At 40.0% G+C, this 22,572-nt stretch overlaps 2 protein-coding genes across 2 annotated transcripts; both read left to right on the top strand.

Annotated features, from left to right (window-relative positions):
- The first annotated feature begins 345 nt into the window (after positions 1–345).
- LOC133756662 (trace amine-associated receptor 6-like) lies at positions 346–1,374 on the top strand. The gene has a single exon (XM_062187268.1). It carries the CDS (start codon positions 346–348, stop codon positions 1,372–1,374), a length of 1,029 nt encoding a protein of 342 aa, XP_062043252.1.
- An 18,903-nt stretch (positions 1,375–20,277) lies between these two features.
- LOC133757111 (trace amine-associated receptor 6) lies at positions 20,278–21,315 on the top strand. The gene has a single exon (XM_062187721.1). It carries the CDS (start codon positions 20,278–20,280, stop codon positions 21,313–21,315), a length of 1,038 nt encoding a protein of 345 aa, XP_062043705.1.
- Positions 21,316–22,572: the final 1,257 nt, after the last annotated feature.

Genomic DNA, 22,572 nt, shown 5'->3' on the forward strand with positions numbered 1-22,572 from the left:
TTTGTGATTAGTAAGAAGTTTGCAACAGATTTGCCTGAAGTTGAATTCTTATTGGATTTAAAATTATTTCCAAACCATATTCTGAAATATAATAATAATGGTAATTAGTAATACTTAATATTTATGGGGATTTAAGCTGAATGCATGATTATTTTGTAGATTCAAAGGTGAAAATGGATATGGGTATGTGGCAGGGCATGGAGGTAATATTTGGTAACCACATCACGGGTATTGAGTTTAAAGACTCTTTGCTTGCCTTTCAGGAAGCATAAAAGTGCTTCATGTGAACGGCAGAAGGGCAGAAGTTCTCTGTGCATGTGCCTATATGCTGTGTACAGCATTAGCATGAGCAGCAACTCCTCCCTGCCAAGTGCTGGGCAGCTCTGCTTCGACAACGTGAACGGGTCCTGCGTGAAGATGCCCTACTCGCCGGCTCCCCGGGTGCTCCTCTACGCAGTGTTTGGCTTTGGGGCTATGCTGGCCATCTTTGGGAACCTCCTGGTGATGATCTCAATCCTCCACTTCCGGCAGCTGCACTCTCCCACCAATTTCCTCATCGCCTCCCTGGCCGGTGCCGACTTCCTGGTGGGTGCGACCGTGATGCCCTTCAGCATGGTCAGGTCCGTGGAGAGCTGCTGGTATTTTGGGAGAAGTTTCTGCACTTTGCACAGTTGCTGTGATGTGGCTTTTTGCTACTCTTCTCTTTTCCACTTGTGCTTCATCTCCATCGACAGGTACATTGCTGTCACTGACCCTTTGGTCTATCCCACCAAGTTCACCGTGTCTGTGTCCGGAATTTGCATTGGCATCTCCTGGATCCTGCCCCTGGTGTACAGCGGGGCTGTGTTCTACACAGGTGCCCATGACGATGGACTGGAGGACTTATCCAGTGCTGTCAACTGTGTAGGAGGCTGTCAGCCTGTCATAAATCAATTTTGGAGTTTGATATATTTTCTATTATTTTTCACACCTACTTCTACAATGATAATTCTGTACAGTAATATTTTTCTGGTAGCCAGACAGCAGGCTAAAAAAATTGAAAATAGTAGTGGCCAAGCACAGTTAATATCAGGGGCTTACAAAGCCAGGGTGGCTAAGAGAGAGAGAAAAGCAGCTAAAACCCTTGGTATCACAGTGGTAGCATTCTTGGTGTCATGGCTACCATATATAATTGATTTATTAGTTGATTCCTTTTGGGGTTTTATAACACCTTCCTATGTCTATGAGATATTTTGCTGGTTTGGTTATTATAGTTCTGCTCTAAATCCTTTGATTTATGCTTTATTTTATCCTTGGTTTAGGAGAGCAATAAAGCTTATGATAACTGGCCAGCTATTAAAAGATAGTTCATTAACTATAAAGTCATCTTCTTAATCATTCCACTAGAGAAGTAGGGAATTTTACAAAGAAAAAATTAAAAAGGGTAATAAATACATAAGATGCAAAATTAATTCAAGTGTTCGTAAATGTGATAAAACGAAGTCCTGAAGAGTTCCAGAAACAAGAATTTGCAAGCTCACCAAGAGATACTAGATAGGAAGGCTTTTATAGAAAGTGAAGTTTAGACACCTCAAGTCTTATTAGTGAAGACACCTGGTTTGTATCCTAAGCCATCCTAACATGAAGTGGGAGTTATCTGATGTCTTCTCAGATGCTTCATATTGTGAATATCTGAATTACAGACTGAAAATCCAAAAATAGGAGTATGACAGGGATCCTGTGGGAGTGCTGGCTGAGATCTGAAAGCCATAGATGATTTCAGAAATAGCAAGACTGTGAAGGTATGTGTTTGGAAGGGTTCTATGCGCGGGTTTTAGTACATGTGCAAATACTGGGTGACTAGCAAGTGAAGTTAAAGAAGCAAACAAGATCAAAGTGAGTCATTTAGTGTCGCTGGAAGAAAAGCACTTGGTAAGAGAAGGAGCATGGAAAGATATTTTTAACATCTCTGTTCTTTGACTTGACATCTCTTTAAAAACTTGATCATTCCAAGCAATAGAGAGAAAGGTGAGTTCAGCACATCAGTACCAGCTATAGCAGCAGAGACCTGTGCCCGGAGCACATACATTGGTCCCGGACTTCAATTCACACCAAGGTTGGAAGGAGTACTTCCTTCCTGGGAGGGGAATGGTGCTGAATCTGCTTCTTCTGGCTGAGGGAATGTATTTCTCCAGAGACCCCACAAAGAGCACTCACAGCTACTGATACGAAGCCCAAGCACCCTGAAGCTGGATTGCCACCATGAGAAAAAAAAGTGCAAATGCTAGGCTTACTGAGATTTATTACTTGACCCAGTGGATGCAAGCCCAAAAGCAAATTTAAGTGATTTCAAAAAGAGAAATTATGGTTATAGTAATTATGGGGCTTGGTAGCTGAGATTTATACTTGTCACCAAATGTATATTTGTCCTCTTCACTCCCACACACTTCCCTCTGCAGAAATCCAAACTGTTTGCCATGATTAAAGTGGGTATGATCAGTCTTAACCCTGTGTATACTGCTCCTCCCTCACCCTGCTCTCTACGCGGTGCTTGTCCTGCAGGAATTCAATACTCCTTGTCCATCTGGATGATGCTCTACATCTTGTCATCTCCAAGAACTTGGCACACACTTTCTTCACTTTCTGGGTATCTATTCTCTGTTTTTACCTTCAATTTGTCTCCTGAACTGACTAGACCCAATCTAATGTTACCTTGTTGCCAAGTTTTTCCCATGCATACTTTGATAACATTAATTACTATGTTATGTCATTTTTATCATTGCAGTATCTATTTGTGTATGTATCTCTCTTAGCAATCAACATATTCTTGTTCTGACTTGTTCACATTTTGGACTCACATACCAAAGTTAGAGAAATAAAATAGAATAATGAATATGAACAAGCATTTGTTTTGGCAGTTAGGATGTCACTTGGGATGCCCGTATCCTGTTAGCAGAATTCCTGGGTGTGAGACTGAGCTCTGGTCTTGATTCATGCTTCCTACTGATGCAGACCCTGGGAGGTAGCAGTATTGGTACAAGTGGTTGGGTCCCTTATAACTAAGTGGGAGACCTGGGTTGAATTCCTGGTTCCCAGCTTTGGCCGTAGTCCCAGGTTGTTGTGGGCATTTGGGGAAATGAACCACTGGATGGTACTACTCCTTCTCTCTCTCTCTCTACTTCTTATTTAAATAAATAAATAACAAATAGATAAATAAATTTAATTTAATAATTTAAATAATTAGTTTAATGAAATAAATTAAATTGAAAAGAAATATATACTCTGTGAAAGACATTGTTCAGGAAATTAAAATATATTATGGATGAGATTTTGTTTATTAAAGAATTTTGTTAAGACAAAGTCAATCAACTAGGAGGGAAGGAAATAGAATGACTTAGTGTAGGTTTCCCAAAAGCTGACACCAAGATAAAAATCCCAGTGAATGAAATTTATTTAGGAAGTGTAGGAAATAATAGCACGGGTGTGGGAAATTGAGACACGGATGTAGAAGCAGCCAGAGATAAGTTCTACCACTGTGGGGTGACAGAAGTTAATCCTACAGGGGAAACAGGCAACCGGCAACCAGCAAAGTGCTCACCTTACAGTCACCCCACCTACTTGGTAATGGAGCTAGAGGATTTACACAACTCCTTTCATTCATTCTTTAAGGGCAGCTGCCAAGAACTATCAACTCTGCAGATCTAACCACCTACATTGTGGATTGTAAAATCAGCTCTAGAGGAAAGAGAAAGACCTCAAGCAGAAAAAATTGAGATGCTGACAGTTAGAAATGAAGCCAGTGTGCGCTGGTGCAGTAAGAGTGAGAGAGTGAGTGTGAGACACTGACAACTCCTGTTACAAGGAGTAAGCTGAATGAATAACCTAGTAAAAACTGTATTGACAAGGTTCAAAAAAGACTGTGAACAGAAGGGTAATGGTGAGCTCACAGCATGGAACATCACTAGTCAGAAAGGCAGAAGTTATCAGTGGTCTTCAGGACGCATGATATCGGAAATGCGGGACTTGCAAGTTTCATCAGTCTTCACTAGGCTTTCAATGCACTAGGCTTGTGAAATCAACCTTGCCCTTTGTCTACTTCTGTTCTCAACAAAGAACCTTCTCATTTTTCATGTGTTTCCCAGTTACAGTGCTTGCAGGCAGCATTATTTGGGAAATTGAAAAGGGAAATCTTTCCTGTTTGACTTTTTTCTCCGTGGAAAAGAAGGGACAGATGTGGTGCAGAGGCTTTGGCCACTGAGCATAGGTACTGGATGTAGAAGATTACCAGGATGACGAGGAACAGAGCTTGGAAGAGAAGCAAATGAGCCAGAAGCCAAACTGAGCCTTGTAATTAGGGAAAGGAAACAGTCAATGATGCCAGGTCCAAGGCAGGAAAACATGTGACTCCATCTAATCAGAGATTTGGGAGTGGGAATGGGCTCAGTACTTGTATCTATGAAGAAACAATGTATTAGGATTAGGAGATTTAGAAAATTGACTACGTATTAAACCTATTACTGGGATTACTGACAATCATTTGAAGAATTTAAACACTGTAAATAAATGAGACTAACTTACATTTGGCTTCTTCCTGGCTCCTGATTTGGATTTCTTTAATTAATTGAAAGGATTAATTCAAAGAAACATGATACCTAGAATTTTCCTTTATCCAACAGATACTCAACATTAGCACTGTTTACAATCCAGCTTTAGAGATCTATGTTGGATTTTAATGTATGTAAAGTATCACAGAATTTAAAATACTAATATGTAAGTGAATATTTGAAGTATCATAGTATTCATATTATTAAAATATAAAAATATTTTAGGTGTTCTGAACACACCCAAAAAAAGATAAGTAAGGAAGATAATAGATGTTAAATTACTGACGTACAGTTATCATTTAACTATGGACATGTATATTAAAACATCATGTTTTCCCTCCTAAACTTAAACAATAAAAAACCCAATAAATAAAAACTCTTGAAAATCTAAAAGAAAATCTCTCCAATAGTAAAATGAACAATTCACAACTAAAGGCAAAACTTACCACACTGCAGCTATGAGTCTGAAAATATGTTCATTCCCTTTGTAGTCCAATAAAGATTACTTAAAAGATTTTTTTTGTTCTGTAAAGTTGAAAATCATTAAAAAATAATAGTATGTTGTGTTGTCTATACTACAGAGAATAAGGATGTTCACTTGCATCATTAAATTTAAAGCTATTTTAAATATTCTTATATATGTTTCAAAAAGGGAAAAAATTCAAATATAAGCTATACTTCAATATAAAATCCGTTTTAAAAAACATTTAGAAGTCATTTATCAGAAAAAATTTTTCGAAGTCTAAAATAATTTGTATTCTAGAGTTCTAAGAGGAAAAGGAAATTGGTCAGAGGTAAAATACCATTTGTTAGAAGCTCTCATTCTGAAGATTCTAACATTTCATTTCTTTGGTATCTTTTCAGTAGTTCTCATTAAAAACAAACAAACAGACCTTAGAAGGAACTACTTTTTGTTTGCATTTGCTCTTTCCTTATGAATTTCCATGAGCAAAACACCTTGTGCTTTTCTCCCTCACTTTTACAAATTAAAATCATTAAAACTAAACCTGCAACAATCTAGGTATTGATATATGATTCTGTGCTTTACATTTTTTAACACAAATCAATGTTCAGTGATATACTTATTTGAAAGAGTTTTAATGACAGCTACACAGAAGCCATTAATAAACAGTTTTCACAAAAATGAAAAGATAATCTCCAACAATTGATAAGGACAAACATGATGGCTTTCAAATTCTAAAAAGAAGTGTAGATGGACAGGTATCATCTATATTTCATAAAAGATAAAATGTCACCAGCTAACTAGAAGGACATAGCTTGTTTTTGACATAAACATAATAACTATTTAAAAGTTTTTTCCCTGTCTCACCTTCATGCACTATGGAGATTCAGTCTTAAAGGTTTTGTGTTTTTTGGAGTTACTGAGCTACCTTTCTGAGGGGAAACAGTATTTTAGGCATTATCTTATCTTTGTTAAGTCAGGGGAACAACGCTAATAAAAGATGGCCTTCAAATCTGAATCACTTAACAGACCATTGCTCTTGGAACACAAACACTTCTCTGATATGAGGAACTAGGCAATCAGACAACTGTTTTCTATTGAAATCAAAAGTATTTTATGTTATGATGAAAACTGATTGCTTTTGTCTGAGCAAAGAAATAATGTTATGAGATGAGATGAATCATTTCCTAAACACACAAATAATGTTGTGCACATAAAAAGAGAAGGGAGCTGAATGCACTGGTAATTATTGACATATTTATATGCTGTTTTAAGGGACTATTAAAAACTGGAATGACATGTTTGCCCATAGAGAATGGCAATCTTATCAGGAATCCAAATGGAGGATCCTGGGTGGTGATCTGATCCCTTCCAGGACTGTACAACTGTGCTATGAGAAGTTGAATGGCCCCTGTGTCAAAACCACTTACTCGGCCGGCGCCGTGGCTCAATAGGCTAATCCTCCGCCTAGCAGCGCCGGCACACCAGGTTCTAGTCCCGGTCGGGGCACCGATCCTGTCCCGGTTGCCCCTCTTCCAGGCCAGCTCTCTGCTGTGGCCAAGGAGTGCAGTGGAGGATAGCCCAAGTCCTTGGGACCTGCACCCCATGGGAGACCAGGAGAAGCACCTGGCTCCTGCCATCGAATCAGCGCGGTGGAGGGTGAACCAACGGCAAAAGAAAGACCTTTCTCTCTGTCTCTCTCTCTACTGTCCACTCTGCCTGTCAAAAATAAAAAATAAATAAAAATAAATAAAAAAAATAAAACAATAAAAACCACTTACTCTCCAACCACCACCTGCTTCTGTACACAATGTTAAGCTTAGGGATTGTGCTGGCAGTATTGGTAAATCTGGTGATGATTTCAATTCTTCATTTTAAGCAGCTGCACTTTCCAAAAATGCATTTCTCAGGAGAATGTCCCCTCTTGTTCATCTTTATGTCTTCAATATGAAACTTCTACTGTACATGGAACAAAATGTACATAGTACATAAATGTTTTCTGAATGAATAATTGTGCATTTTCTTTAAATAGAATTTCTTTAATGAGTGCCTTTAAGAATGTACACAGTCATGTTAAGTAAATATAGTTTGGTATGGATCATTCTTTATGTAACAAGATATTTACCAAAACTGAACTTTTATGAGAACATTTCAAAAATTCATGTAAAATGGAATTAAAAGATGGTTTTTTTTTTTTTTGTGAACCTGGACATATCCATATTGTGGCATATGAATGTGAGCATTCACAGAAATGAGTTCTCTTCAAATTGTCCTCTAGAAAGACCCTCTCTCTCTCTAATTATGTGACATTGGTTTTTGAACTCCAGGGATGGAAAAATTTTTAAAGCAAGAATGTTATATTTTCCCAATGTTATATATTTGCCTCCCCTACCAGACTTTAAACTGTGATGGTAGATTCAGAAAGCATTCAAACTAAATAGACTTGTAGAATGTTATAATCCAAAGCATAATTTTTAAAGTACAAGACATGGCTTAAGTAACTGAGCAAATCTTGTGAGTACATGTAGGGAGCTGGCCATGCTCTCGAGGTGTCTGACTGCAGGGCCAGGATTGGGTCTTGCAGTGAGAGTCTGCAGAGTCAACCTATCTATTCCAACTTCTGGATGGTGCACTCTGCTTTCTAAGCTTTGATTTGACTCAACCTTTCTTGGATCTGGCTTGGCTAGTTTTATAGACTCCTTGCAATGTGTTGCCTACTGTGTAACAACTATACTTAGTTCTCAATTATCTTTGAATGCTTTTATAGAATTATAGAATTTTAATTGTAATTATAATTTTAACTGGAATTAGTATTCTGATTGAAAAAGAAATTTACCTTAATTTTAGAATCAGTTCTCCATTGCCTTCTAGGATCTAGCATAATGATGAGAAAGAAATTTGAAGCCAATAATATTGTGTTCATTTTTTACAAATTTTTGAGAGACAAAGAGAGAGTCAAAGACAGAGAGGAAGACAAGGAGACAGACAGACATATAGAGCCCCATTTATTGGTCCACTCCTCAAATGCCTGTAACAGTTGGACTCGGTGAGGACAGAGCCAGGAGCTAGGGATTTAATACAACTCTCCCACATGGATGATAGGAACTCATCTAGTTGAGCCATCACTGCTTCTTTCCAGGTTCTGCATTAGCAGGCAACTGGAATCAGAAGCTAGTTAAGACTCGAACCCAGGGTCTCTAATATGTAATGTGGATGTCCCAAATAACATCTCACCTCCTGTGCCAAATGCCTGCCCAGTCTACCCTGGCATTATTTTTTTTTTTTTTTGACAAGCAGAGTTAGACAGTGAGAGAGAGTCAGAGAGAAAGGTTTTCCTTTTTCTGTTAGTTCACCCCCCAAGTGGCCACTGCAGCCAGTGTGTTGCCGCTGGCGTGCTGTGCCAATCCAAAGCCAGGAGCCAGGTGCTTCTACCTGGTCTCCCATGCCAGTGCAGGGCCCAAGGACCTGGGCCATCCTCTGCACTCCTGGGCCACAGCAGAGAGCTGGACTGGAAGAGGAGCAACTGGGACAGAATCCGGCGCCCCAACCGGGACTAGAACCCTGCGGTGCTGGCACTGCAGGCGGAAGATTAGCCTAGTGAGCTGCGGTGCTGGCCCTAACCTGGCATTTTAATCCATTTGATCCCATCCTTACAATCTTTCAGATATACTTTTGGGGGCATTTCAGTGGGATTTCAGGAGTAAGGAAAATAAAACTGTGTGCTCAGTTATCTTCACAGGGCAGGTCTTCACATGGTATATGCCAATTCAACCATTTCAATGGTTATAATGTTGATGTCCTTAAATTGATATTTAGAGTATGGTAAATATCTATGGCCCTTAGTGCTCCTGCAGGCCCTGATACTTTCCCCTGCCTCCTCCCTGCATATCTCCAAACCTCTTTGACATCCCCAAACTGAAAGACCAATGCACAGTAAAGGAAAGCATCCCAGGTACTTATTCTGCCTCTTAGAATATCATCCTTTGTGACTCACCATTGCATCTGTCTTGCCATACAGTCATTTAGTGTTTGAATTTGAAATCTGAATACTGAATTAAAAATCACTTGGTCACACTTTGAAAAAGACTTAATCAACAGCAAATTTATTTCTGATCACTTACGCATAGAAAGAGAAAATTTAAAATTAATTCAGGGGGCTGGCACTGTGGTATTGTGGTAAAGTCACTGCCTGCAGTGGTGACAACCCATTTGGGCACCACTTTGAGATCCAGCTGCTCCACTTCCCATCCAGCTCTCTGCTATGGCCTGGGAAAGCAGTAGAAGATGGCCCAAGTCCCTGGGCCCCTGAATCATGTAGGAACCCTGGAAGAAGCTCCTGGCTTCGGACTGGCACAGCTCCAGCTGTTGTGACCATTTGGGGAGTGAACCAGCAGATGGAAGATCTTTTTCTCTGTCTCTCTGTCTTTGCCTCTCTGTAACCCTACATTACAAATAAATAAACCAATCTTTAAAAAGTTAATTCAGAACTACTATGCTATTATATAATTGATTATTAATTATTATTCTAAGGAATGACTGATACCTGAATGTGGATAGTACAGTGGCTGCATATTTTTCCCGATATTCAGGAAAAGCATAAGGAAGGGGACTCTAGTCCTTATTCCCTCTGCCAAATTAGGAAGTATCAGTCATTGAGCATGAGAATATCATTAGTTATGGAATACGCTGAATGTGGTGCATCACAAACTTGCTTATTTACCAGTTCTACCAGTTCATCTACTGTTGCATATAAACTTGCTCCACTGACACTCCCTTCTCCATTTCTGTAACAATCTGGGCAGATGTCATAGCCATTTCTGGATTTAAATTCCCATTCAAAAGTTCATCCTAGTTTAGATTAAAAATCAGCCTCTGCTTTTGTACCACAATGTAACCCAGGCCCAGGACTTAGAGCCCTAAAGTAGAGAGGGACATAGTATGAGTGTTCACTCTTCCTTCTGCCCTCCTTTTCTTATTTAGTTCCACTCAGTCTACACGGTAGTGAAGATATAGAATAAGGAGAATGTTGGTCATGGGACAAAAGTTTGTGTCATGTTTTATCATGTTAATTGTGTTGTAGATTGAAGGGCAATGCTTTCAATGTGACAACTACACAAATGTATGAGGATGCTCCAAAAAGTTAGTGAAAATTTGGAAATTAAAAGATCAGTTCATTGTAGGTACCAAAAATTTGGAATCCTGGCATAGCTGTTTTTGTAATATGTGCTTTCTATGAACATTTTGAAAACCCTTCTATGTATGGATTTCAAATTTTTTCTAAAGATGTATTTGATTTATTTGCAAGTCAGAGTTACAGAGAGAAGAGAGGGAGTGAGAGAGAGAAAGTCTTCTATCACTAGTTCACTCCCCAAATGGCCACAATGGCAGTACTGGACCAGGCTGAAGCCAGGAGCCAAGAGATTCATTCAGGTCTCCACATGGGTGGCAGTAACCTAAATACTTGGGTCACCTTCTGCTGCTTTTCCCAGTCCACTAGCAGGGAGCTGGGTCAGAAGTGGAACAGCGAGGACACGGACTAGCACACCCACTATGCCACTACCTTGACCCTTGTTCATGTTTCCTTATTTAATAGTTTTGCTGACCTTGCCCTCTATCCATTTTGAGCAGAGAAAATGTAGAATAGGAGAGATTGGTGGGAGGAGAAACTGGCTGGTGGCACATGAAGACAACATGTCACTTATTCAAATGGTAAAGGTACATGAGGTTCATGTGGCTTGGAGAACATGTGGAAGGTAGTCGGGCTTGGCTTTTCCTGAAGGTGCCCCCATTCAAGGATGCATGAACTGTCTGTGACACAGAAGTTGAGGAGAAAGTGTCCAAATCAGAGAAAGCATGAGCCTCTGGTAAACTGGGGGAATGGGGCTGTCTCCTGGAGAGATAGCTGCAGAATTCAGGCTTGCATTGCATGAGACAGCCGTAATTCTGAGGCTCAATATACATAAGTCATGATCACCAAGTAGAACTTACAAAGAAATCATTATTTTGTTCCCTTCTTTCTACTCTCTCTTTCTCTTTATGAAATAGAAGCAGAAATGGATAGTGGATGTGGAATTAAAATAAATATTATCCTTCCTTAAAAAGGAAACATTTTGAGGTTATAGCTCTTTACTCCAGGCAGGGAGCTCAGGAGCACTCCAGTATTTATGGAGAAAACTTTTAAAGTGGAGTTTCCTAAAACTGAAATTTTTAACACTTTGAGTAGGCAAGTATGAGTCCTGTTTAGATGCAACTAAGGGATGAAAGAAGGAAGATGTGCTAGACCACACTTGAAAGCTGTCATTGCATCAAAAATAATTTCTTATTGTTTCTCACTCTACTCAAATATTCTATAAGCAGTTAATGTGTATGATTAAGATAATCTTGTCAAACACAAATGGGTTATATAAAGAGACAAGTTGAACACCCACTCCATTGTAAACTAACTTTAAGAATTGCTCAGACCATTACCTAGATAAATTGATTGCAAATAATCAATGCCCACAGCTCTTGATTTACAGTTTAACACTTTGACTCTGCTGTGTGCTTGGTTGCTCTACCTTCTAATCCAAAGAGACAAGGATACAAAACAGTTCTGTCCCTTTCCTCTCATTAACAAACTTCTGAGCATGGGTACTGCAATGGTCATGGGGCATCATTATCACATCTGTTTTTTCCTTGGCCATAACAAGAAATGTTTCACACTCTCAGTCACTGGGGAGGTGATTTACTTAGTGGATTTAATTTAGGAATGACCTTTAAGAGTCCACAACTTACAAATTAGCGTGAAGTGTAGACATGAGACTGAAAACTTTGGCTGATGCAAGATAACCAAAACTTTGTCTCCAAACTCTGTCCTGCAAATGAAAGTCATAAACCCCTGGAAACACAACTTATGCCAAATTTTGATCATAACTGACACAAATCCATTTACTGGAGATGGCCATACGAAGAAGAGCAGAACAGTCACTTATGTGCAAAGGTTTTAAAAGCATTGGAAAGCACTTTTAATTAACATTCCATCTAACCTTGGACTTTATTTATGACAAAGCACAAATATGAAAGTATAAATTAACCTAGATCCCCTAATAAATGTAGATGGTATAGCTTAAAAGGTAGAATAATCAAAATGCCACAAATATTGATACAACATGTTCATCTAACTCTACTATTAGGGACTTTTTTGTCGGAATCTGCCTGAAATTGTATTCTCACAAGCTTTGTCTCTCACCTTTGGAGTACTTATTAGCACTAGTGTGAATGTTATCAATCTCTCTATTTGATTGTTTAAAAATTGTTTCCTGGAGGTGGGCATTTGGCCTAGTGATTAAGAAATCAGTTAGAACACATACACACCACATCAGAGCACCTGGATTCAACTCCACTTTGCAATTTTGTTCTACTGTGGACACTGGGAGAGGGTGGTGATGACTTAAGGCATATGTACACATATGTATACACACACACACATATACATACACACATACAGAGAGGGAGAGAGAGAGAAGGATGGATCTTCTGCTGGTTCACTCTCCAAATGTCTGCAACAGCCAGGGCTAGGCCAACCTGAAACCAGAAGCACTTGGACAATCATCCACTACCTTCCTTGGTGCATTAGCAAGGAGCTGGATCAGAAACATAGCAGATGGGATTCGAACCCACATTCTGACATGGGATGCTGGTGTCTCATGCAGTGGTTTAACCTGCTGCACTACAATGCTGGCCCTGCAAAAATTTTGTTTAAAAAAGAATCATTTCTCTCTTAAGATTACAAGCTCGGTCGGCGCTGTGGCTCAACAGGCTAATCCTCTGCCTTGCGGCGCCGGCACACCGGGTTCTAGTCCCGGTTGGGGCGCCGGATTCTATCCCGGTTGCCCCTCTTCCAGGCCAGCTCTCTACTATGGTCCAGGAAGGCAGTGGAGGATGGCCCAAGTCCTTGGGCCCTGCACCCGTATGGGAGACCAGGAGAAGCACCTGGCTCCTGGCTTAGGATCAACGTGATGCGCTGGCCGCAGCGGCCACTGGAGGGTGAACCAACGGCAAAAAGGAAGACCTTTCTCTCTGTCTCTCTCTCTCTCACTATCCACTCTGCCTGTCAAAAAAAAAATTATAAGCTCCATAAGGATAGAGATCATAGCTGTTTTGTTCATAACTTTATACCCAGTTACTGTCATTCAATAAGTATGTTTTAAATAAGTGAAATAATCAATGACTAAACCTCAAAATGAAGGAGGGTGATGTAAAGTTGTTTCTCTACTCAAAATGGATAAAAATTATCACATAATAATTTTTGTTACCTAGAAGAACTCAAAGCAGGTAAAGGAGGATTGAGGTTTGTCCCCAGAGGACATCTGGCCATGTCTGGAGATGTGTTTGGTTGTCATAACTGATTTTATTGGCATCTAACAGCAGGAATGCACCCAGATACCATACAATGAACAGATGCCTTCCCATATCAGAGAGTAACCAGAACTCAAATGTCAGTAGCGCTTAAGTTGAAAAAACTTGGCTCAGGATTTTGTCTACTCAAGTAGTTGACATCATTTCACAAAATCGGACACTGAGAAAAGTTAGAAGAGATCTGAAAGAATATTTGGTTAAGAGCATTACTTTCATTGACAAGGAATTGGATAACCAGGTGGATTAATAATAATGCTCATCATTCTTTATAACTTGAAGGGTAAGTTCACAGATATTGCAAAGCCAATTTTGCACTAGGAAGAGTATTCTGCTCTTTCCTTCGAAAACTAAATAACGTTCTCTTGTTCCGCGTTGTTCTAGCACCGCCAAGTGTGGGCAAGTCACCAGGGAATCTGTTCCCATATTCCAGCTTTCTGCTGTCACTTCATTTTCTGACCTTTCTTAGACATTGGACATAGAAAAGGCAATCATGAGGAGCCACACACAAACAAATGTGTAGCCAGAGGACTCACTGTCCATTTGCCACATGGATGGAGAGTCGAAGTGTGTGTGTTCCAGTGACAATGTCTTGAGAGGAGGAATAATGTCTTTCCACCAGCTACTTAGAAATAATGAGCAGATGAATATTCTTTAATGCTTTTTGTAACATTTTCATCAATATCAAGTTGCCACCACTATGTTAATATTTTCTGCTATTTGGTAGCCAGTGCTGATGCAAAAACGATCTATTATAAGACAGAAAGAGTGGAGTTGACTCTCAGAGTTTGTAACCTATTGGACCAGATGACAAAATGTTAATGGAAACAGCTGCATTTGGAACAGAAATTAAGATGTTACTGAGGACACCCTCATCCCATATGGGAATGCCTGAGTCAAGTCCCAGATCCACTCTTGATTCCAGGTTCCTACTAATGCACACCTTGGGAAGCAGCAGGTAATGGCTCAGTAGTTGGGTTCCTACCACTGATGTGGGAGACCTGTACTGAGTTCCTAGATCTTGGCTTCAGCCTGGGCCAGTCCTGCTTGTTGCAGGCATTTTAAGAGTAAACCAGGGGCCAGTGCTGTGGCACAGTTGGTTAAAGCCCTGGCTTGCAGCACCAGCATCCTATATGGGCACTGATTCAGCTGTTCCACTTTCAATCTAGCTCTCTTCTGTGGCCTGGGAAGGCAGTAACAAGTGGCCCAAGTGCGTGGACCCCTACACCTATGTGGGAGACCCAAAGAGGCTCTTGGTTCCTGGCTTCAGATCGGCTCAGTTCTGGCCGCTGCAGTCATTTGGGGGAGTGAACCAGAGGTTGGAAGATCTCTCTCTCTCTCTCTCTCTCTCTCTCTCTCTTTGGTTCTACCTCTCTCTCTAACTCAGTCTTTCAAATAAATAAAATAAATCTTTAAAAAAAGGCAAAGCAATCAACAGGAGCTCTCTCTGTGTTTGCTCAGATTCTCAGATAAACAAAGAAATACATTTTTAAAGATCATGAAAAAAATGGAAGTAAAAGAAATTTATTTTGGTGAAAAATTTTTAAATCCAGACATATGACATTTTTAAATCCATACATATGAAAGGTCTACAAAAAGTTCATGAACATGTGTATTATGAAAAAAACTGTGTGAATTTTAAAAGTTTTTGGTGGGAGGCCCCACTGTGGCACAGCAGGTTAAGCCCTCACCTGCAGCATCCCAGCTGCTCCACTTTTGATCCAGTCCCCTGTTATTGTGCCTAGGAAAGCATCAAGCATCAGAAGATGATCCAAGTGCTTGGGCCCCTGCACCTATGTGGGAGATGTGGATGAAGCTCTTGGCCACTGGTTTTGATTTGGCTTAGCCCCAACCATTGAGGCCATTAGGGGAGTGTACCAGAGAATGGAAGATCTCTCTTTGCCTCTAGCTCTCTCTCTCTCTGTGTAACTCTGCCTTTCAAATAAACAGAATAAATCTTAACAAGAAGTTTTTGACACCAAAATAAATTTATCTTTGTTTCAACTAATTAACTTTATGTATTTATTTATTTGTATGCACACACACATGCATATACATAAAAAAGAAAGAGAGTGATGGGGCCGGCACAGTGGTGCAGCAGGTTAACGCCCTGGCCTGAAGCGCCGGCATCCCATATGGGTGCCGGTTCGAGACCCGGCTGTTTCACTTTCTATCCAGCTCTCTGCTATGGCCTGGGAAAGCAGTGGAAGATGGCCCAAGTCCTTGGGCACCTGCCATTGTGTGGGAGACCCGGAAGAAGCTCCTGGCTCCTGGCTTCAGATCAGCACAACTCTGGCCATTCTGGCCAATTGGGGAGTGAACCACTGGATGGTAGACCTCTCTCTCTGCCTCTCCTCTCTCTGTGTAACTCTTTCAAATAAATAAATAAATAAACCCTTTAAAAAAAGAAGAAATCACTCATCTACTCGCTTACTAACCAAATGCCCTCAGCAGCCCTCGCTGGAACATATTGAAGCAGGACCTCAATCTGGGTCTCCCACGTAGGTGGCAGGGACCCAAATACTTGAACCATCACCTGTTACTTCCCAGAGTGTTTAATATCAGAAAGGTGGAAACAGGAGCAGAGTCAGGACTTGAACCCAGGCACTCTGATATGAGATGCAGGTATTCCATGTGGCCTTTTAAACACTGTGCAAAACACCTGCCCAAACATATTTTTTAAAAAATTCCCATGAATTTGTTGCAAATGACTGGGTTTCGTTGTTTCTTACTGCTGTATAGTATTCTATGGAGTACATGTCCCATAATTTCTTTATCCAGTCTACTGTTGATGGGCATTTGGGTTGGTTCCAGGTCTTAGCTATTGTGAATTGAGCTGCATTAAACATTAATGTGCAGATGGCTTTTTTATTTGCCAAATTAATTTCCTTTGGGTAAATTCCAAGGAGTGGGATGGCTGGGTTGTATGGTAGGGTTATATTCATGTTTCTGAGGAATCTCCAGACAGACTTCCATAGTGGCTTAACCAGTTTGCATTCCCACCAACAGTGGGTTAGTGTCCCTTTTTCCCCACATCCTCTCCAGCATCTGTTGTTGGTAGATTTCTGAATGTGAGCCATTTTGACAGGGGTGAGGTGAAACCTCATTGTGGTTTTGATTTGCATTTCTCTGATTGCTAGTGATCTTGAACATTTTTTCATGTGTCTGTTGGCCATTTGGATTTCCTCTTTTGAAAAATGTCTATGAGGTCCTTGGCCCATCTCTTAAGTGGGTTGTTTGTTTTGTTGTTGTGGATTTTCTTGATTTCTTTGTAGATTCTGGTTATCAATCCTTTATCTGTAGTATAGTTTGCGAATATTTTTTCCCATTCTGTTGGTTGCCTCTTCACTTTCCTGACTGTTTCTTTTGAAGTACAGAAACTTCTCAATTTGATGCAATCCCAAATGTTAATTTTGGTTTTGACTGCCTGTGCTGCTGGAGTATTTTCCAGGAAGTCTTTGCCTGTGCCTATATCTTGCAGGGTTTCTCCAATGCTCTCTAATAATTTGATGGTTTCAGGTCGTAGATTTAAGTCTTTAATCCATGTTGAGTGAATTTTTGTGTAAGGTGATAGGTATGGGTCTTGCTTCAAGCTTCTGCACGTGGAAATCTAATTTTCCCAGCACCATTTATTGAATAGGCTGTCCTTATCCCAGGGATTAGATTTGGATCTTTGGTCAAATATAAGTTGGCTGTAGATGTTTGGATTGATTTCTGGTGTTTCTATTCTGTTCCATTGGTCTATCCATCTGTTTCTGTACCAGTACCATGCTGTTTTGATAACAACTGCCCTGTAGTATGTCCTGAAATCAGGTATTGTGATGCCTCCGGCTTTGTTTTTATTGTACAGGATTGCTTTGGCTATTCGAGGTCTTCTGTGTCTCCATATGAATTTCAGCATCATTTTTTCCAGATCTGAGAAGAAGGTCTTTGGTATTTTGATTGGTATTGCATTGAATGTATAAATTGCTTTTGGGAGAATAGACATTTTGATGATGTTGATTCTTCCAATCCATGAGCATGGAAGATTTCTCCATTTTTTGATATCCTCTTCTATTTCTTTCTGTAAGGTTTTGTAGTTTTCATCGTAGAGATCTTTAACGTCTTTGGTTAAGTTTATTCCAAGGTATTTGATTGTTTTTGTAGCTATTGTGAATGGGATTGATTTTAGAAGTTCTTCCTCAGCCGTGGCATTGCCTGTGTATACAAAGGCTGTTGATTTTTGTGCATTGATTTTATATCCTGCTACTTTGCCAAACTCTTCGATGAGTTCCAGCAGTCTCTTAGTAGAGTTCTTTGGGTCCCCTAAATAAAGAATCATATCATCTGCAAAGAGGGATAGTTTGAGTTCTTCCTTCCCGATTTGTATCCCTTTAATTTCTTTTTCTTGCCTATTAGCTCTGGCCAAAACTTCCAGAACTATATTGAATAGCAGTGGTGAGAGTGGGCATCCCTGTCTGGTACCAGATTTCAGTGGAAATGCTTCCAACTTTTCCCCATTCAATAGGATGTTGGCCGTGGGCTTTTCATAAATTGCTTTGATTGTATTGAGGAATGTTCCTTCCATACCCAGTTTGCTTAGAGTTTTCATCATGAAAGGGTGTTGTATTTTATCAAATGCTTTCTCTGCGTCTATTGAGAGAATCATATGGTTTTTCTTCTGCAGTCTGTTAATGGAGCAATCTGGAAAACATCATGCTGAGTGAATTAAGCCAGTCCCAAAGAGAAAAATATCATTTGTTTTCCCTGATCGGTGACAGCTGAGCACCAAAGGGGAAACCTGTTAAGTAAAATGGACACTATAAGAAACAATGAACTGATCAGCTCTTTTCCTGACTTTAGATGTACAATGTAATACTTTATCCTTTTTAGTATTTGTTGTTGTTGTTGTTGTTGTTCTAGTACTAGTGATTGAACTCTGTAATTCACATACAATTATTCTTAGGTGTTTAAATTTTAACTGAAAAGTGATCCCTGTTAAATTTCAGAGTGGAAAAAGAGAGGGAGGAGATGAACAATTTGGAACATGCTCAATCAGACTTGCCACAAATGGTGGAGTTAGCAATGTGCCAGGGGATTCCAACACAATCCCATCAAGGTGGCATCTACCAATGCCATCGCACTAGTCCAAGTGATCAATTTCAGCTCACAATTGATGGCTCTGATAGGTCTAAGAGTCAAAGGGATCACACAAACAAGATAAGTGTCTGCTAAGACTAACTGATAGAATCAAAAAGGGAGAGAAAGATCCAACATGGGAAGCAGGATACACAGCAGACTCATAGAATGGCAGATGTCCTAAACAACACTCTGGCCTCAGAATCAGCCCTCAAGGCATTCAGATCTGGCTGAAGAGCCCATGAGAGTATAGTAGGCATGGAAAGCCAAGATATCATGGAAAAAAAAAAAGACCTAAATGAAAGATCTCTGTGAGTGAGATCCCAGTGGAAAGAACGGGGCCATCAAAGAAGGAGGTACCTTTCTCTGAAGGGAGGAGAGAACTTCCACTTTGACTATGACCCTATCGGAATAAGATCAAAGTCAGCGAACTCTAAAGGCTTCCATAGCCCTGGCAACTCATGACTAGAGCCTAGGGAGATTACTGACGCCATGAACAGGAGTGTCAAATTGTTAAGTCAGCAACAGGAGTCACTGTGTACTTACACCCCATGTGGGATCTGTCCTTAATGTGTTGTCTAATGTGAAGTGATGCTATAACTAGTACTGAAACAGTATTTTTATACTTTGTGTTTCTGTGTGGGTACAAACTGATGAGGTCTTCACTAATTATATACTGAATCCATCTTCTGTATAAAAAGAGAATTGGAAATGAAAAAAAACAACCTGGTGTTAAATTGGAAATGGCATAGAAAATTAATTAATTTTTTTTAAAAACTATTATGTAGGATCTCTGTCTTTAATGTGCTGTACATTGTTGTTTAATGCTATAATTAGTACTCCAATGGTAGTTTTTTCACTTTATGTTGCTATATGGGGGCAAACTGTTGAAATCGTTACCTAATATATACTAAACTGATCTTCTGTATATAAAGAGAATTGAAAATTAATCTTTATGTGAATGGAAGGGGAAAGGGTGCGGGAAAGGGGAGGGTTGCAGGTGGGAGGGAAGTTATGGGAGGGGGGAAGCCATTGTAACCCATAAGCTGTACTTTGGAAATTTATATTCATTAAATGAAAGTTAAAAAAAATTCCCATGAATTTTTAAGTGCCCTCATATCTTTGTAATAAAGAAAACCACTGAGGCAGGTAAATCACGATTGAGAACACAGAAATGTATCAATTTATTTACTAAGAAAAGAGAAACTTTTGGCCTAAAATAAATGATGGCAATAGAATGCAATCTAGAGTGGAGACATGTCTGGTAGAATAGTTTGCTTAATAATCACTGTTGAAATAATCTTAGTAGTTCACACTTTGCACTATAGGGATTCCATGATGGGATTATTTTTCCCATTGATGACATTTATTTAGTTGGACTCACAACATCCTTTGGGTGGTAGTAATGCAGGATGGACAGCATATACATAAAACTAACAGGATTAAAAAGATATTGATGACTAAAAGGAAAATTTATCAAATTAAGGAGATAAGTCATTGGTGAGTTGAAATATATCCCAAGTGCAATTGTATAATATAAAATTTGCTGGATTTTATTTTGTTACAGAAAACATTTCGATTTGTGCTACAGATAGAGTCTGATAATTTCTTGGGGTATCCTGGTGGATTTATGGGAACCTTCCCCCCAGGAGTATTGAAAATTAGAACCATACACTGAGAATCAAAAAGGACAAAACTTCAAACATAAACAGTAGCAGCATGAGCAGCAACTGGTCCCCACCAGCTGCTGGGCAGCTCTGCTACGACAACGTGAACGGGTCCTGCGTGAAGATGCCCTACTCGCCGGCTCCCCGGGTGCTCCTCTACGCAGTGTTTGGCTTTGGGGTTGTGCTGGCCATCTTTGGGAACCTCCTGGTGATGATCTCAATCCTCCACTTCCGGCAGCTGCACTCTCCCACCAATTTCCTCATCGCCTCCCTGGCCGGTGCCGACTTCCTGGTGGGTGCGACCGTGATGCCCTTCAGCATGGTCAGGTCTGTGGAGAGCTGCTGGTATTTTGGGAGAAGTTTCTGCACTTTGCACACGTGCTGTGATGTGGCTTTTTGCTACTCTTCTCTTTTCCACTTGTGCTTCATCTCCATCGACAGGTACATTGCTGTCACTGACCCTTTGGTCTATCCCACCAAGTTCACCGTGTCTGTGTCCGGAATTTGCATTGGCATCTCCTGGATCCTGCCCCTGGTGTACAGCGGGGCTGTGTTCTACACAGGTGCCTATGACGATGGACTGGAGGAATTATCCAGTGCCGTTAACTGTATAGGAGGTTGTCAGACAGTTGTAAATCAAAACTGGGTGTTGATAGATTTTCTGTCCTTCTTTGTACCTACCTTAGTGATGATAATTCTCTATGGTAATATTTTTCTGGTGGCTAGACAGCAGGCTCAAAAGATTGAAAACATTGGTAGCAAAGCACAATCATCTTCAGAAAGTTACAAAGCCAGAGTGGCCAAACGAGAGAGAAAAGCAGCTAAAATCCTGGGCATCACGGTGATAGCATTTATGATTTCATGGTTACCATATAGCATTGATTCATTAATTGATGCCTACATGGGCTTCATAACCCCAGCCTATATTTATGAGATTTGTGTTTGGTGTGCTTATTATAACTCAGCCATGAACCCTTTGATTTATGCTTTATTTTACCCATGGTTTAAGAAAGCTATAAAAGTTATTGTCAGTGGTCAGGTTTTAAAGAACAGTTCGGCAACCATGAATTTGTTTTCTGAACAAGTGTAAACAATTGGAATGAGGAAGTTGAAGATATGTGTAAAATTTCCAAATGAAATGCATTTTAAAAACTCAAGTAAAACTGATATCAGAGTAATATAACCATCTTCAAATTAGGTAGAACAAATCACTGCTTTCCAGTCTTGTTAAGATATGCACCTTGGGGCCACCGCTTTGGTGCAGTAGCTTAATCCTCCACTGCAGCACTGGCATCTCAGATAGGCAGTGGAAGTTGGCCCAGGTCCCTGTACCCATGTAGGAGACCCAGAAGCTCCTGGCTCCTGGCTTCAGGTTGGCTCAGGTCTGACCATTGTGGCCATTTGGGGAATGAACCAGTGGATGGAAGACCTTTTTCTCTGTCTCTCCCTTTCACTGTCTATAACTCCACCTCTCAAATAAATAAATAAGATTTTAAAAAAAGGATATGCACCTCGCTGTCACTTCTCCCCAAATATTCGGCCTGACTAATCAACATAAATTATATTCACTGCGCCAAAGCTCAGCACACTCCACTCCAGCAAACACCCCCCATTTTTCATTTTCTCATCCTTCTCTTTGTTCTGTTATGTACTCCAAAAATAACTATTCTTTCATTTCCTTTTCTCCTTTCCTTATAAAAGCTTTTTATTTTCTCCCAGATTGTTACTTTCTTTTGTTTTGCTTCTTTTACAAAGGGAGCCTCTTGAGAACAGTTTAATCTATTCAGTCTTGGGAGAGATCTCAGAGTGTGTGGGAGCAATTTGCCAAAGTAGATTTTATCTTGACCAGACTGTTGGATTTGCCAAACATGTTAGTGTCCCCCTAGTCAATATTTCATCTCCCAAGTCGAAGCAGGAGCCACTTTACCTCCTAGAATGATGTTAAGTGGATGATGTGGCTGTTCTTGCTATTACAGAAAACTGCATTAAGAGTTGGTCCAGATAGCACCCGATGCTATACTATTCTGTCCACACACATTGATTGCTACTTGTTCCATTTAGGGAGAATGTTTTTCTTTTTTTTGTTTTCTTTTTTCTTTTTTTTTTAACTTTTATTAATGAATATAAATTTCCAAAGTACAGCTTATGGATTACAATGGCTCCCCCCCCCCATAACTTCCCTCCCACCCGCAACCCTCCCCTTTCCTGCTCCCTCTCCCCTTCCATTCACATCAAGATTCATTTTCAATTCTCTTTATATACAGAAGATCAGTTTAGTATATATTGAGTAAAGATTTCATCAGTTTGCCCCCACATAGCAACACAAAGTGAAAAATACTGTTGGAGT

Source organism: Lepus europaeus, chromosome 3 (genome assembly GCF_033115175.1).
Source record: "Lepus europaeus isolate LE1 chromosome 3, mLepTim1.pri, whole genome shotgun sequence".
In the NCBI taxonomy this organism is placed as follows: Eukaryota; Metazoa; Chordata; class Mammalia; order Lagomorpha; family Leporidae; genus Lepus; species Lepus europaeus.

Coding starts and splice junctions, on each gene's coding strand:
- LOC133756662 (XM_062187268.1), top strand. CDS start 346: ATGAGCAGCAACTCCTCCCTGCCAAGTGCTGGGCAGCTCTGCTTCGAC.
- LOC133757111 (XM_062187721.1), top strand. CDS start 20,278: ATGAGCAGCAACTGGTCCCCACCAGCTGCTGGGCAGCTCTGCTACGAC.